This window comes from Buteo buteo, chromosome 7 (assembly GCF_964188355.1).
Source record: "Buteo buteo chromosome 7, bButBut1.hap1.1, whole genome shotgun sequence".
NCBI classification, from domain to species: domain Eukaryota; kingdom Metazoa; phylum Chordata; class Aves; order Accipitriformes; family Accipitridae; genus Buteo; species Buteo buteo.
In genome coordinates, this window is record NC_134177.1 from 35,981,990 (window position 1) to 35,995,970 (window position 13,981).

At 43.4% G+C, this 13,981-nt stretch overlaps 1 protein-coding gene across 1 annotated transcript in view; it reads right to left on the minus strand.

Moving 5' to 3' along the window:
* The window catches only part of GALNT17 (polypeptide N-acetylgalactosaminyltransferase 17), a 218,396-nt gene that overhangs the window by 77,158 nt on the left and 127,257 nt on the right, over positions 1-13,981 (minus strand). Inside the window, exon 6 of the mRNA XM_075032433.1 lies at positions 2,970-3,087. Within this exon, the coding sequence (XP_074888534.1) occupies positions 2,970-3,087 (118 nt within the window). The remainder of the gene's footprint in view (positions 1-2,969; positions 3,088-13,981) is intronic.

Sequence of the window (13,981 nt, forward strand, 5' to 3'; positions counted from 1 at the left end):
GTCGCGAGGATGATATTTCCATAAACAGTCTGCTGGGCGCAGTTTTTAACACAGGAACAGATCAATGTTTGGTCCTTCTGGCTGTCAACACAGTAAGAAAGACCTAGTGCTATTATAATTTGATTGCAAGGCACACTTTGGGCAGGGGAGGAGAAAAAAAAGCGTGGTGAAAACCTCTCAGTTGGAATATTAGCCTAAACTGCCTTGCTTAGCAAACACTTCTCCGCTCTCTGCCAAGAAAAGGGGAATTAGACTCAATTCTGCCTCGGGAAGTGAAGTAGTGGACATCAGGGACAAGAGGAGTGAATAAGCACAACCTTCCAGACACAGTCCAGCGTGATAAAAGAAAATACAATAATATAGAGAACAGCATGTTCCCCTTGTCAGGGCCAAAGCTACCCCCGCAAGCAGAACAGAAATTTGCCTGGGGCAGCAACATGCTTAATGGCTTTATTATTATTATCTGAGCAATCCGGGGATGCTTCCCAGCACGTACAGGAGAGCAGCGAGACAGGAGCCACTTCTGTGAATGTGAGTAACAGTTCTTTTAAGTGGCTCACGCAGGAACTTTCTCATTTAGCTAAACTGAATTCAGCAACTGAAAGAAACATACGGCCTGTGTATTTCACCACAGGTAGATACAGTACAGCTTATTTTAGAGTATTTGAAGCATATTAATAAAACAAGACTCTTGTACAATACATAGCCTTGGCCCATCTAGGTTAGGATGGCCCAACCCTCTCAATTACTTATTTCATTTTGTTATTCAGATGACTTGCATTTAATTTTACCACAACATAGCTTGTGCTTTTGCATGGAACACTGTAATTTTTCCATGTCCTTCTCGAAGCCCCAGTGAGTTTATTATCTCATTTTTGTTCTTCGAGCATTTTTGGTAATACAAGAAAATAAAGTTTAAAAAATGCCACAGGATTCTCAGGAAGATGATGGAATTTGCACCAGCATTAAAAGGAAAAGAAGTACTTTCTGTACTTATTTTCATCCAAGAATCACTGAAACAAACAAGGAACCACCCAATCACTTTTCCAACTACAGCCAGCCCCTTATCAGGCAAAGCAGCAAAACACCCACAAAAAGCTTAACAATTTTCTGTTCGAGTTGATCCGATTTTATTAACAAAGAGTCCTACATTACTGGCAATGTGATATGGCTGCTACAGACCCCAGCCATGGCAGATTGCAAGCATGTGAGGAAAGGCTGGCAACCCTTGTACATCAGGACTATTAGAAACAGATATATCCATCTGAGACCTGACATCTGCTTGAATCCATAACAACTCTCTGTTTCCTTACACATCCAATGACTAGCCTTAGATAAACTATTTATAACACACCATCTCCAGGACCACTCTCCGTGTCCTCTCAGCTACCTGACCTGCATACACAACAGCCAACATATAGTAAATGGGACTGATGTGCCATGAGCTCTTTGCTGCTAAATAAGACACTTGCACAGAGACGGATTTTTGGAGCTCAAGAATCTTTGAAAATCTAGTTTCGACATAGTCTTACAAAGTAGATTTCCTAAGTATTTTGGCTCTCAAAACCACCAGTATTTTAAAACCTTGAATATTTTTAAAACCTTGACCAGAATACACAGCATATGAGTGTGCAAACAACGAGGAAACATATGGGTTAGAAATGCAAGCTTGGGAAAGTCACTTGGGGAAGAGAGGGATTATTTTCTTCCAAAAGTATACTTATTAGATAGCCTTTCTAAAAAGTTCAGCATGTGAAAAAGAAGAGGACATACATATGCTCAATACTTGTCCCTGAGACATCCTGTTTTTCCAGCTAAGAAGCCATGAAATCCCCCCAAAACCTAGCAGATAGATTGAATTACTAATTGTGAGAAGACTAGTTCCACAATGATATTATTAAAAAATCCCACAAACAAACAAACAAGGATAGCCACAAGAGAAGACTGGTTTAGAGCAGGATCTCTCTAGACCCAAGAAGTGAGCTGCATGATGATTTGCAATAATTACTTCATATGGAGAACAGCTATGTGGCATATTTAAAACCTTTAACTTCTATTCTCTTGTTTTAGTGAGATTATTGCTCCCTGTAGCCAACAACAATAGATTTCTTAAGTTTCTTCTGACTTGCCAGCAAAGCAAATATCCTCTGGTAAATCTATGAACCGAACAATGATTTTTCATTTTTACAACAGCACAGTCAATTCAATTTTCCAGTTATAAGTCTCAAGCCTCTCCATATCAGCTTGTTAACGTACAAGTGCTGTACTCTAAAACATGCCTAGAAGAATCACCATAGACTTTGCCATCCCAAGTTGCTTCTGAACATTGAATTCATTGCTTATGAATCACTTCATTGTATGTAAACACTTGAATCACTAAGCTACATCTAATATTGTACATAGTAATCAAGTGACATCACAGTGGATTCTGTAACAACGAAAGTCTGCGTAGATGCACTGAGGCAGCTCTAAAAGCATGACTAAGAGCGTTTCACTTTTAAAAGCAGGTTTTGTCTGTTCGTGAACATATTTTATTTGCAGATGCTAAATGCCTGTCAAATATTTTCAGGCTCTGTGTCTTCTTGAGATACTCACAAGAGTCCCACCAGCCCCTCTAAGACTGTTCACGTGACAAAAACAGCACTATATTTTTCCTGGTGTTTAAGATACCTACAACTTATAGCAATGGTGTGACAATGTCACCAGGGCCTGTTTAAGTTGGCATACCATCTCATCTCAGTAGCTTTTTGTATCAGGTAAGACAGAGAAGAATCCAAGGAAAAAAGCTACACTCACCCTAAAAGCAAGTCATTTTCCCCCCTTAGACTTAAATTTAAATGCTACAAAACACATCAGTGATCAGTTCCCCTGAAGCATTCTAATTACTGTTTATGCTAACTTGTTAAAGTGTTGCTTTAGGTTCCTTCAATACTCTTAGGTGCAATTTTTCTTGCAAATGTGTCACAAACCTTGATGCCGAGCTCTATGTTCTCCCCTCCGTACACATCCATCCCAGGATCGAGAAGCCCAATCTCTCCAAAGAATTTTCTGTGCACAACAAATGAGCAACCGATCATCGCCGGCGTCCTGTATGAAGACAAAACCAACAGAAATGCACAATTATTGACATGTTCCAATTTTTAATGGACTGAGTGCTAATTTCTACAAAGCTCCTGTTGGTTTCAGATGCTTCCTGCCACCAGTTATCCCAGAGATTTTGTGGCAATGAGTGAGCTCTGTGCCTTTGAAGACATTCTTTTACCACTGCGATGGAACTGTCCACAATTCAAGTTCATTTCACTGTGTAGAGACTGCTGTAGACTGTAGAGACTGTAGAAAGAGTTGTCCCAGGATTAAGTTACTGAAAAACTTTCCGGTCTTGGCTCTGTCACAAACACCTTGGTGTGTCTATGGGCAAGGCCATAAATTCTTTGGGTTTCCATTCCCTATAAGTGAAGGAAATTTAATAATGGCATTTCCTCTCTTACTTTCTTCAAGCATGTCTAGTAACAGAGTAGACTTCAGGACAGACACTAGTTTTTAAGGCATCCTGTGAAACAGGGTTTCCGATTGGGTTCTTTACATCACAAAGGAGTCATCACCAACGAGCAACAAAAAGATAAATTGCAAATTTGCAGAAGCAAATCCTTTAAAACTCAAGACAACTGTTTGCAGAAACAACTGCTGCGGCATTTGCCCAGTTCCACCAATACTGACAGGGTTCTGGGTTAGAGATCAAGTTGTCATGTTTCTCCTGCAAAACCTCGCGCCCTCCAGCTAACAACGCTGCTCGGCTCCACCTCTGCGAGAGCAGCCAAGCACAGTGTCCAGTCAGAGAAAATAACAGAAAAAAATGAGAGTAGTACTAGCAATACTGACATCAACAGAATAGCAGAAAGATTGAGGAAAAACTCAGTGTCAGGGGTTAATTTATAAAAACTGTGCAATTTTATGAACATAATACATGATTGTGTTTACTAACGACCCTGGCTGCCATGCACACATGCACTGTCCCTCCCTCATTACCTTGTACCAGGTCTCCATCTGATACAGCTTCCCTAAGATGAGGATGCTGCTCTGATTCACACAAGCTGAGATCACGTTTGGGGGTATTTTTTGAGTGGTTAAACACTTGTGACCTTCTCCATAAAATTACACTTTGCCACAGAGCACAGCACTGAACAAAACCGTATCATTATGCTCTTGCTGCTTGGGGATACACTAATCTGTTGCAGTTATGGTAAGTGGAAAGTTTACCCCCTGGGATATTTTCTGTACTAAAATAGAACTGTAAAAACCATTCTCCCCTTTAGCTTGCTTTCAACAGAATCCGTGCTGCAAAGAAAAAAAACATGGATCCACTTAGAGGGATCAGCATGGAGGAGACAATGAATTTTACCACTCAGCCATGCCAAGGTACTGCCAGAATCTGCTCTTATGGGGAGCTACAGAACTCCTCCACCCACCCTGAGCTCAAAGCTTCAAGCAGGGGAAAGGTCCACCGTGCAGAATGGGATGGTGATCACCTCTGCAGCTCCTTGCCTGGACCTAGGAGACACTTGCCTTGTGCTGCCTGGGGAAGACTTGCAGGGTCTAATACCAATGGTAGCCCATATACCTGGAAATCTCACACCACTTAGAAATGCACCTTCTCCAGAGTGAACCTGGTCTTGAGGTAGAAACAGGGCAACGGGGTCATGTGTTTTAACGGCAGCCCCAAAGTCCTGGCTCAAAGCACATTTCACGGCTTGTCCATGCTGTGGAGCACATTCAAGGCTGAACTAAGCAGTTATGGCTCGCAGAGGAGGAAAGCACCCTCGAATATACCCAGACACAGCTTACAGACAGCAAGGATCAGGCCCACGCTCAACCTCCCCATCCACACCACGCAAAATGTCCATATCTGCCAGAGGAGCATCTGGGGTCCCAAATGCACCTAAGGCAGCCGCAGGGCCCAATAAGCCCCAAGGGACCTGCAGCTTGGCTCTGGCAGCAGCTGGCTGAATTAATCTTTGAGAAACCCTTGAGCTCCTTGGATGAAGAGTTCTAGCCACTTAAGTATTATTATTTATAGACATTTTAACCCTTTTAATAGACTGGTAGAACAGCTGAATGCTGCTGCCATATTAAATTAGTTACAATTGGAATCCATCGGGGGTTTTTCAATAGATTTCTTCCCCGACAGCAAGCTCGGCCTTCCTTCCAATAAGCAGTATAATGTTTCATGGTTTGCTGCCACTCTAGTACTTAAGATTTCAATTCTATTGCTTTATTTGTAGCAAGTTAACTCCCATTAGCAGAAACAATTCTTTCTGAAATGATAACCACGTTACAGATGCCAAATCTAATAGCTCCATTATCCTAGATTAACTCCTGGAATTAAATAGAAGGGTAAGTTGCTCTGGTTTTACATGGAACATGAACAACCCAGTTCACCTCCTCCACTGGGAATAGGTGTGGGGGAGCACAGGAACCTTTGACCTCCCCAGTTAAAACCTGTTAGGTCTGTTAAAGGCACTCAGAGAAGAGTTAAAGCCAGAAAAAAATCCAGGTGAATGTTTCAGACAAACGAAACTGCATTTCTGACCCAATATGTGGATCACTGGGAACTTGCCACTAGATCAACAAGGTTTTCTGAACTGGAAGCTGCTCAACAGCCATGCACACGAGCTGTAGCCCAAGAAAGCATTTTCATCATTATTTTGCAACATTACTTCAATTTATAGACCACAGAGTCACCAATCCTTTCCAAAATGTTCTTAGAAACAGCCTGATTGGGATTTTGTAACTTCACCTTCAAATTTTCTTCTTCTTCATTTTGCTTTACATTCTGTTTTCAACACACAATACCGTGAAGCATGCAAAGCAGCGCTCCCGAGCGGATCTGGGGTCCCTCAAGCAATACAAATTAAGTGCTACATTCTTCTTTGTAACAATGCCTCCATATTAAATAAATGAGGAATCAAGCGGCGCTCAACAATTTAAATAAAAACACCATTTGATTTTGCAGTAAATCCTTCAAAAAGGTGGACGTTTACAATAATAGATAGCCCATCCACAATGAAATAATGGCCTGCAGACAAAGAGCTGATAAAGCCTCTTGTTCCTCTGCCCCTTAATTAAAAGCATTAACACAGTTTGTTTTTAAAAATCACACAGCTCAGCTAAATGCATTTTTATTTGTCCCAAAAGCTATTCTTTCTTTAATGAGAAAGGAAAAGCAAAATTTGGCAGGAAAGGATGAACAGAGATGTTCACTGGAATTATTGGTTGCGTATCCAGAAATCCACAGCATTAGTTCCTTGCCATTATTCTGGCTGCTTCCTCTCTACAGTAAGTGACGAAAGGTCAAGAAAAGCAGCTTTTATGAAATATCCTCAGCATGAATCTCTAAATAAAGATGAAGAAGATACAGGGGAAAACGTTTATCCTAGTCTATTAAGTTACTTTAATGGTCTTCCTTTCTTTAGTGCACAGTTATCATCTAATGATTAAAAAGTCTCAAGTAGATTGCTTCTTCAATTCAAGGAAATTAAATTTTCCTACACAATTGGATTTTGCTTCCAATTTTATACTAAAGTGCAAGTTATAAAATATGTAGAAAAAAGATATTAAAAAAATAATTAGCAGTCATACCACTGAGCGCAAGAAGGCTGAGAATATACTTTAAGAACTGCTGGGGTGTCCAGTTTCCATTAAACTGCTGTTGTTTTCAATGAACTTCAATCACAGAGTTGCTCACCTTCAACAACACAATCCCACTGCTTTAGGAGACACGGCACTGCATTTAGCAAATTTAGGATGGTCCTCTACCTGCCCAGAAAGGCATTATTTGTCCCTCTCCCAAACTTCCCATTCCTAATTTAACATACCAAATTCAAACATCTAATTTTCCATTTCGAGATTTCAGTCTTGTCCAAAACACGCACAATTTCCCACTCGTGCTGCCTGTCTGTACCTCTGCGTTTCAGCTGGGGGTCACTGGTGGGAGCCAGCATCTCAGCAGGAAACACTGGGAAACTCTGAGCTCCACGGGTTAAATTTAACGAACTCTTAATATGTAGAAAATTATAGGTAAATTATCAAATTCAGTCAAATTAAGCCTGTGGCTTTAAATAGTGGCCTATCAATTACTTCCCTGATGATAGCAGAGTAAGGAAGAACACCATCTTTATTTTTATGTGACACTCTACGATAAAACACTTGATTTTCATTTGGCCATGGACAAAATTAAGGACCTGATTACAGAAACAACTGTCGGTGCTGCCACCTCTGTGCTTCTGCATTGTGGCACAGTAAACATATTGCAGAATAAATAAAGACCGGGATGAGAAACACAGGTTTATAGCAAGAGAATAAGCACGTGGAAATTAAATACAAGCATGTGGCATGATGGATTGACCCCCCTGGTCATAAGACAGGGTTAATCAGACCCTGCCCACAGGCAGCAGCCCTCCATGGGGCAGAGACCATGCAAAACCCTTTGCTTCACTGGCAACAAGCTGTGTCCCGGGGGCTCAGGGACGGCTTGGCCTCGCAAGGGGACCCCAGATATGAGCCCTCCCGCTCTGGCTGCCTTTCTGACCGGTCCAGCCCCCTGCAGAACACAGACTGGGCCCAGTCTGACCACAGCAGGATGGCTCTGGGGTCGCAGAGGGGCAGCGTCTCTGCTGAGTGCCCCTAGGGCCACCCTGGGGCTGCTGCCATCCCCAGGCGATGTGCTGTTCTCACAGGGATCTGCAGTCAGTCTTACCGCAAAGCCACAGAGGACACCTCTGGTCCCTCAGGTTTTGGGGGGCAGAGAAATGGAAGAGGAGAGGAACCGAATGAATCAAAAATTAATTGGAAAACAACAAGCCCGTTTTTCAGTTGCGCTCGGCTTAGCGACCACCCGCATCCTTGGGAACTGCCCTGCAGAGCCTGACCTGGCTCTTGGGGCCTGTGGAGTGACGAGACTGTGACGGGAGAGGTTCAGGCAGAGCCTGGAGCTGGAAGCGACCCCGTTCTTCTCTGAAATGAGATTACACCAAGGCAAAACAACTCCCGCTACAAGGAAACGGCAGGGCCAGGCAGAGCGAACCAGAGGCCCAAAGACAAACCTGGCTTTGCCCAGCCTGCCTGTCATCTTCGGCAGCTCTGCCCCACCACCACACTTTGTTCTCCTTCCCCTGTCCTCAGAGAGGGTTCGGCCACATCCAGGAGGCACCAGCGAGGAAGAGGATGAGGACAGGGCAGCACCCTCCTGCCTGGCACCGGCTCTCACAGCCCTCCTGCCCATGAGTTCCTCAACTGCAATGACAATCGCATGGTGCCCCTGTCTCACCCCTTAGCCCTGGCCCAGCTTCCCCCAAAAGCAAACACGCAGGGCAGACACAGCCTGGGTGTCTGCAACGGTATTTCCTTTGAAAGTGAACTTCAGATCATTAATTTAAGAACTTTGCAGTAATGGAAGAGTGTGTGAGCACTAGAGCAGCTGCAGGAGGCAGCTAACAGCAGTGCACAAGCGCGAGGGCAAGACACTGATCACAAAAGCCCAAAAGCTAATGTCACACATGTAGCGCATCTCCAAAGGAGAAATATGTATTGCTTCTGCCTCCTGCAGCGGGGCATCTACATGCAGATGCAGAGTCAGGCAGGAGCCACGCTCTCAGCTTCCCTTCACTGCCTGCGTAATGGCTTGGGCAGATAAAAGCGGGATGTCTTTCACAAGAATGTAATAAAATTTCTGTGAAGGAATGACATTTTAGCCCACAGCATCGTACCTTGCTTAATATTATCCCCAGGATGGCATCTGCAATAGTTGTTTCTTGAATAATTCTAGCTTTCCTGCCCCAGTGACCTTGGTTAATTGTCTGTTTCAAATGGGTTTATTTTCCCGCTGTCGCTAAGTACTACAGAATCTGCGAAACAAATTAAAAATAAAAGATACCACATAAAAGAGATGCTAGATTGAATGCCTTTTCTGAATTTACTGGAGATTAATACGACTTAAACTTTTAATGGCAAAGAAGCTGTGAAAACTATGTATTTTTTAAAATACCTATTATGTCTTCCCATGTCTGTGACCTTGCTCAAGATAGATCTGACTTTGTCACTGTTGTATGCCTGCTCCTATTTCCATGTCAAGAAGCGGCTCGCTCTGGGACCTCAGGCAAAGCATTTAACTTCTTTGTACCTCTGTTTCCTCATCTGTCAGATGAGTATAATACCTGGATGCTCTTGAGAAAAAGCATTTATAAATCAGTTTAGTGACTTCCACACTGGAGTTGCTGAATTAACTACCAATATTGCTTTGTATGCCAGACCCCCCGCCCCCCAATTTAAGTCATCTATGGTGAGAAAAGCACTGGTAGTTAATAAACTTGTAAGTGAGGAATCGCACACACAATTTGCTGTTTCTAGCCTTGCTTTAAGCCACCAGCAGCAACAAAAGCTGCATGCATACCCTTATGGTGCCCATGGTGTGCTAAGTAAGATACAGCATGCCAGCCTAAAGCAGATTTCTATTTACAGGTCCAAGCTTCAGGACTGTAACTCAACTGTAAAATTTCCCCTCCAGGATAAAAACTGCTGTGAAGGTGTTTGCCTAAAAGCATTTTCCTTCCTTGTATATTCTAGAAAACCCAAGGATGTCCCGGCACTAAAAATCACCAGATGCCTGAGCACCCACCTCCATGCTCCCGATTCTTCAGCACTTTTTGCAGGAGTTTTTGTACTGATGTGTGCTGCTATAGGCTGTCAAAATGCTCACGTGCAGGTAGTAATCATCCCCAACTCTAGGTATTTTGTCAGCTGAAGTAAAACTCCAGCCCCAAAGATCTCCATTACATGGATCAGGACTTACCCCATTTCCACAGCCACCTGGAAGCAGAAGACACTTAGGCCACGTGCCAACTGCCTAACCATCTCCTACAGCCATCTTGTTGGGACCTCAGCAAAAGACACCAACCTCGATAAACCCTTCCAGACCAACAGCCATAAGATGGGAGCGAGCCTTACTCAGGGTCACGAGAATTTGCAGAAGGTGTTTTGGCTGTTCTCCATCATTCGCCCAAGCGCTGGCAATAGTGCAAGGCGCCAACTCTGACGGCCCCGGTCCTGCACTTTCTGGGTACACGGGGGAGCAACGCTGCATCGCAGCATTTGAGGTGTGCAGTTCTGAGTCTCAGAGTACAAGCCCTGAAGAAGTCACCTTGGAGAAAGTAAACCTGATAATTACCCTTCAAGTGGGACTCAGTCTCTGTTCAGGAATGGTTTTGAGGAAATAGTTGCAATTACAGGATTCTCCCTTGGGATCTACTTAAAAGATGGCTCTTCATTTTAGCTCATTTAATGGCAGTTGCTGAGCTATTCCTGGAGGCGGTGCAGAGACAGGCACTCAGAGGGAAACCCAGTCATTCGCATTCGGTGTGAACCCTTTGGGCCACAGCAATGAGCCTGGGTGCCTCCCTAGAGCACAGGGGAAAGAGGCTCCTTCCCACAAGTCACTGTAGCACAACTGCACGTTTGCAAATATCAGTACGCTGGGGGTTTGACCCTTAATTGCGTCCCATTTATTCACAAAGGCAGAAGTGGGGCAAATAATAGTGATCACTCATAGTGATTTATTACGGACAGTCCTACAGGAGAGGCAATACAGAGTCTCAGATTTGGAGGCCTGAGACAAAACAGAGCACGACTTTCACATATGCACTGGCTCATATTGGAAGCTACTGAAAAATGCGTAAAAGATAGCAAGAAAAATACTTTCCCTGTCTGGAAAGCCATTGCACATCAAGACAGAATACAAAGGGGAGCACAGATTAGCATGGGTGAAGAGTCAGAAAGGAATAGTATTTAGTTAACCTGGTTTTACTTTTCCTCTATGACTGGTCCCCTAAAGGTCTTACACTCAAAGCAGATACAGAAATTGCTGTTACATTTTATTTGCACAGAAATTATCCAGCCAGAGTACATCTTGTAATCAAACCCAGGAGCTAAGCCACAAAGCCTTGGCTCCACTAGGAATATAGATGTTTTCTAGTATCTCATTAGTTAAAACAAGTTAACCAACATGAGATAAAATTCTAACAAAACAAAGCAGTTTGCCAGGAGGTGAGAGTAAATCAGAGTCTCTTCCCCATGCTGTGTATCACCACACTGCGCACAGGAAAGCTGCTGTTACTTAATGTGGAGTAGGTAAGGAGAGCACATACCTTTAAAGATTAATCAACAGGAGGTCATGGTCTCTTCCTACTATCAACTATCAGTCGCCTCTTCAATGCAAGTGGCAAGCACCCTCCTGAACAGCTTATTCAGTGGTTTTCAATCCCACATGAACTTTTCATTAAAACGGTAGTGTTTGTCTATGCAAATCAGACCTATTTATTCGACGTTGGAGATGCGTAACTCCCCAGGGCAACGTCAGGCACTGGCTTCAAAGTTTCGCCAGAAGTAGTTTAAAACCTCATTTCTGCTGATTGGCAGCAACTGAAATCCACCTCATTGGGCAGCTCTGAACAGAATGGGAGGTGCCTTCACCAGTCCTCCTAGATAACTTGGATTTAACACACACAGCTAGGCAGTCAACACCTTTAAACCATTTCCCAGTTCCTCAAGAAGACAATGTTTTTATATAGTCCTAGATTTAAGGATTTGCATTTGCACCACTTCAAAAACCCCAGTGACACAAGAGCAGGTGAATGCTAGGATTTCACCTCCATGAAGGTGAAAGATTTCTTGTACTTTCTTTCCTCTAACACATGATCTTTTGGCACTTCTGACCCCTGACTTATAACGAAATGTTTGGTGCAGGAAAGGGAAAAGAAATAAAAAAGACCAAATGTTTATCCTTAGAAATACCTAGGATGGAGACCAGAGTTTGGGTGTCAAAGACTGCACACACTCATCTAATCTGATATCTAATCCTAGTCCCACTCTCCACTGGTTTCAAATGGGAGCATCTAATTCCTTATAGACGAAGTAGATAGCAGTTATGGAAAACCTGCAGTGGGCACATTTTGGTACCACACTGGGTCTCTGCTGTCCTACTTGCTGCAGCCCCCAGCCCTGGTGGGTTCGGCTCCGCGGTGCTGCTCACACTGCAGGAATTGCTTCATCAGGAATATGACCCTTCACTTACTATCAGTAACAAATGCAACGTAACTGTAACTTCATCTCTTTTCACTGTTGCTAGACTGCTAATTAAATGATAATTACTTTTAGACGTAATATGTGTAATTAACAGGCACTTAACAGGAACATGTTATTTACTTTTCTTTTTTTAACGCAAATATATTTTTTCTCAAGGGCAGCAAAGCGGTTGACTTCCAGTCATGTTCTTCCTCTTCACCTAGCATAAAAATCACGGCAAACAAATGTCACAGGTAAACAAACTTCTCTTTGCCTCAGACACAACTCTCAGCCTAACGCAGCAACAAGCCGTGCCCCGGTTAAAGCACCAAGCTGGAGCCGAAGGATCAAGATTCAACCCCCCTGATCCTTCACTCTGATCCGAGCTGCCGAAGACCCCTTGGTACCCAAAACGGGACTTGGTCAGCGTGTTGTGTCCTAGAACAGGAAAATCAGCGTCCCCATTTAATTTGCCAGGCTCCCACATCTTAGCGAGCACTCCCCAAGGGCTCTACTCTCAGCTTCTCTTCACATAGAGAGGAATGAGCTCAGCACAGAAACACGAGCCACAACTGCTTTCTTCCAAAAAAGCCCAGCTGAAGGAGACTGTGCCACCACCCCACCTATTACGCAAAGCACACGTCTGCACTTACACGCATCTATACAGACCAGTCCAAGCAGGGGAGTTCGGGAGGCAGATACCACACAGTGGCTGGGTCCCATCCCAACTGGACGGCTCCTTTCACCCTTCTTGGATGAAGATATATGACATCACAAGGAAGACATTCATGGTTAATCGTGCAAACCCAAAAAGCATTTCTCCAATGTAGCGCTTATAGCACTTCTAAACTTGCTTCAAGTGACTATCAAATGAAAAATGAAAGAAACTGCAGTATTACAGTTAAGTTGGCTTTTTAAAGGTGATGATAATATGAAGATGGGCTCTGACGTCATGCATGTGAGTATCACTCTAGAACAAACCTGCTCTGTTTACAGCTGAAATGCCATTTTTATTCTCTGAACGCTCAAGCCAAACCCCAGAAATCAGGAGAGAAACCTCTCTTGGTGAATCATTGCCTGTAACAAAGATGCTGCAAGCCAAAACCATGCATCTGGGGACAAACACACAAATGAAACTGTGGGCTGTCACAAAATAGAGTTAAAAAGTAATTCCCTTGACAGGTAGGAACAGAGCACAAGTCCCTGTCAGCTTAGCTGGTCTCTAAGAAACAACATGAATAAAAGAGCAGTGAAAGATTAATGCCATCATTATGCCTAGCTGTGCTTGTGAATGCAGTCACACAGCACCTCTTCCACAGGAGGGTTATTTTGCCCAGTCACTTTCAAACCTACAGTGTAACCACAACTCACCAACCGGTCCTTGTTTCCTTCAAACACTCAGAAGTACTTCCTAAACCTAAATTCCTCCTAAACACTAAACTCAAGGCACTATCAGGAATGTGTGTTGGGTGATGACTGAGCTCCTCATTATTAGTCAGTTTTGCACAGCCCCATGCTGCTTTCCGATACATGGCTGTAATGGATGTTGAAGTTAAAGATTCAGGAGATTGAAGTTATTGGGAATTTCATGGATATTTCTGCAGACAGAATTTAGGTGAATGCGTTTACATTCATGATAGGCTGGTACAAAGAATAGGGATGTGAGTAATAGTTATTGACAGATGAAGCAGTTTCACTTCATCGGTAAATGAGAGTGCACTGAAATAGCCCTGTAAGCACCTCAAAGAAGCTGAGTAATGCATTTATGTTGACAACTCCTTGATACAAGCCTATTCGTAGGGAGGGCAGCTCTCAGGTTTATCTTACCCTTCACGCATCCATAGCGCAGAAGCACAATTCCTGAGAAATA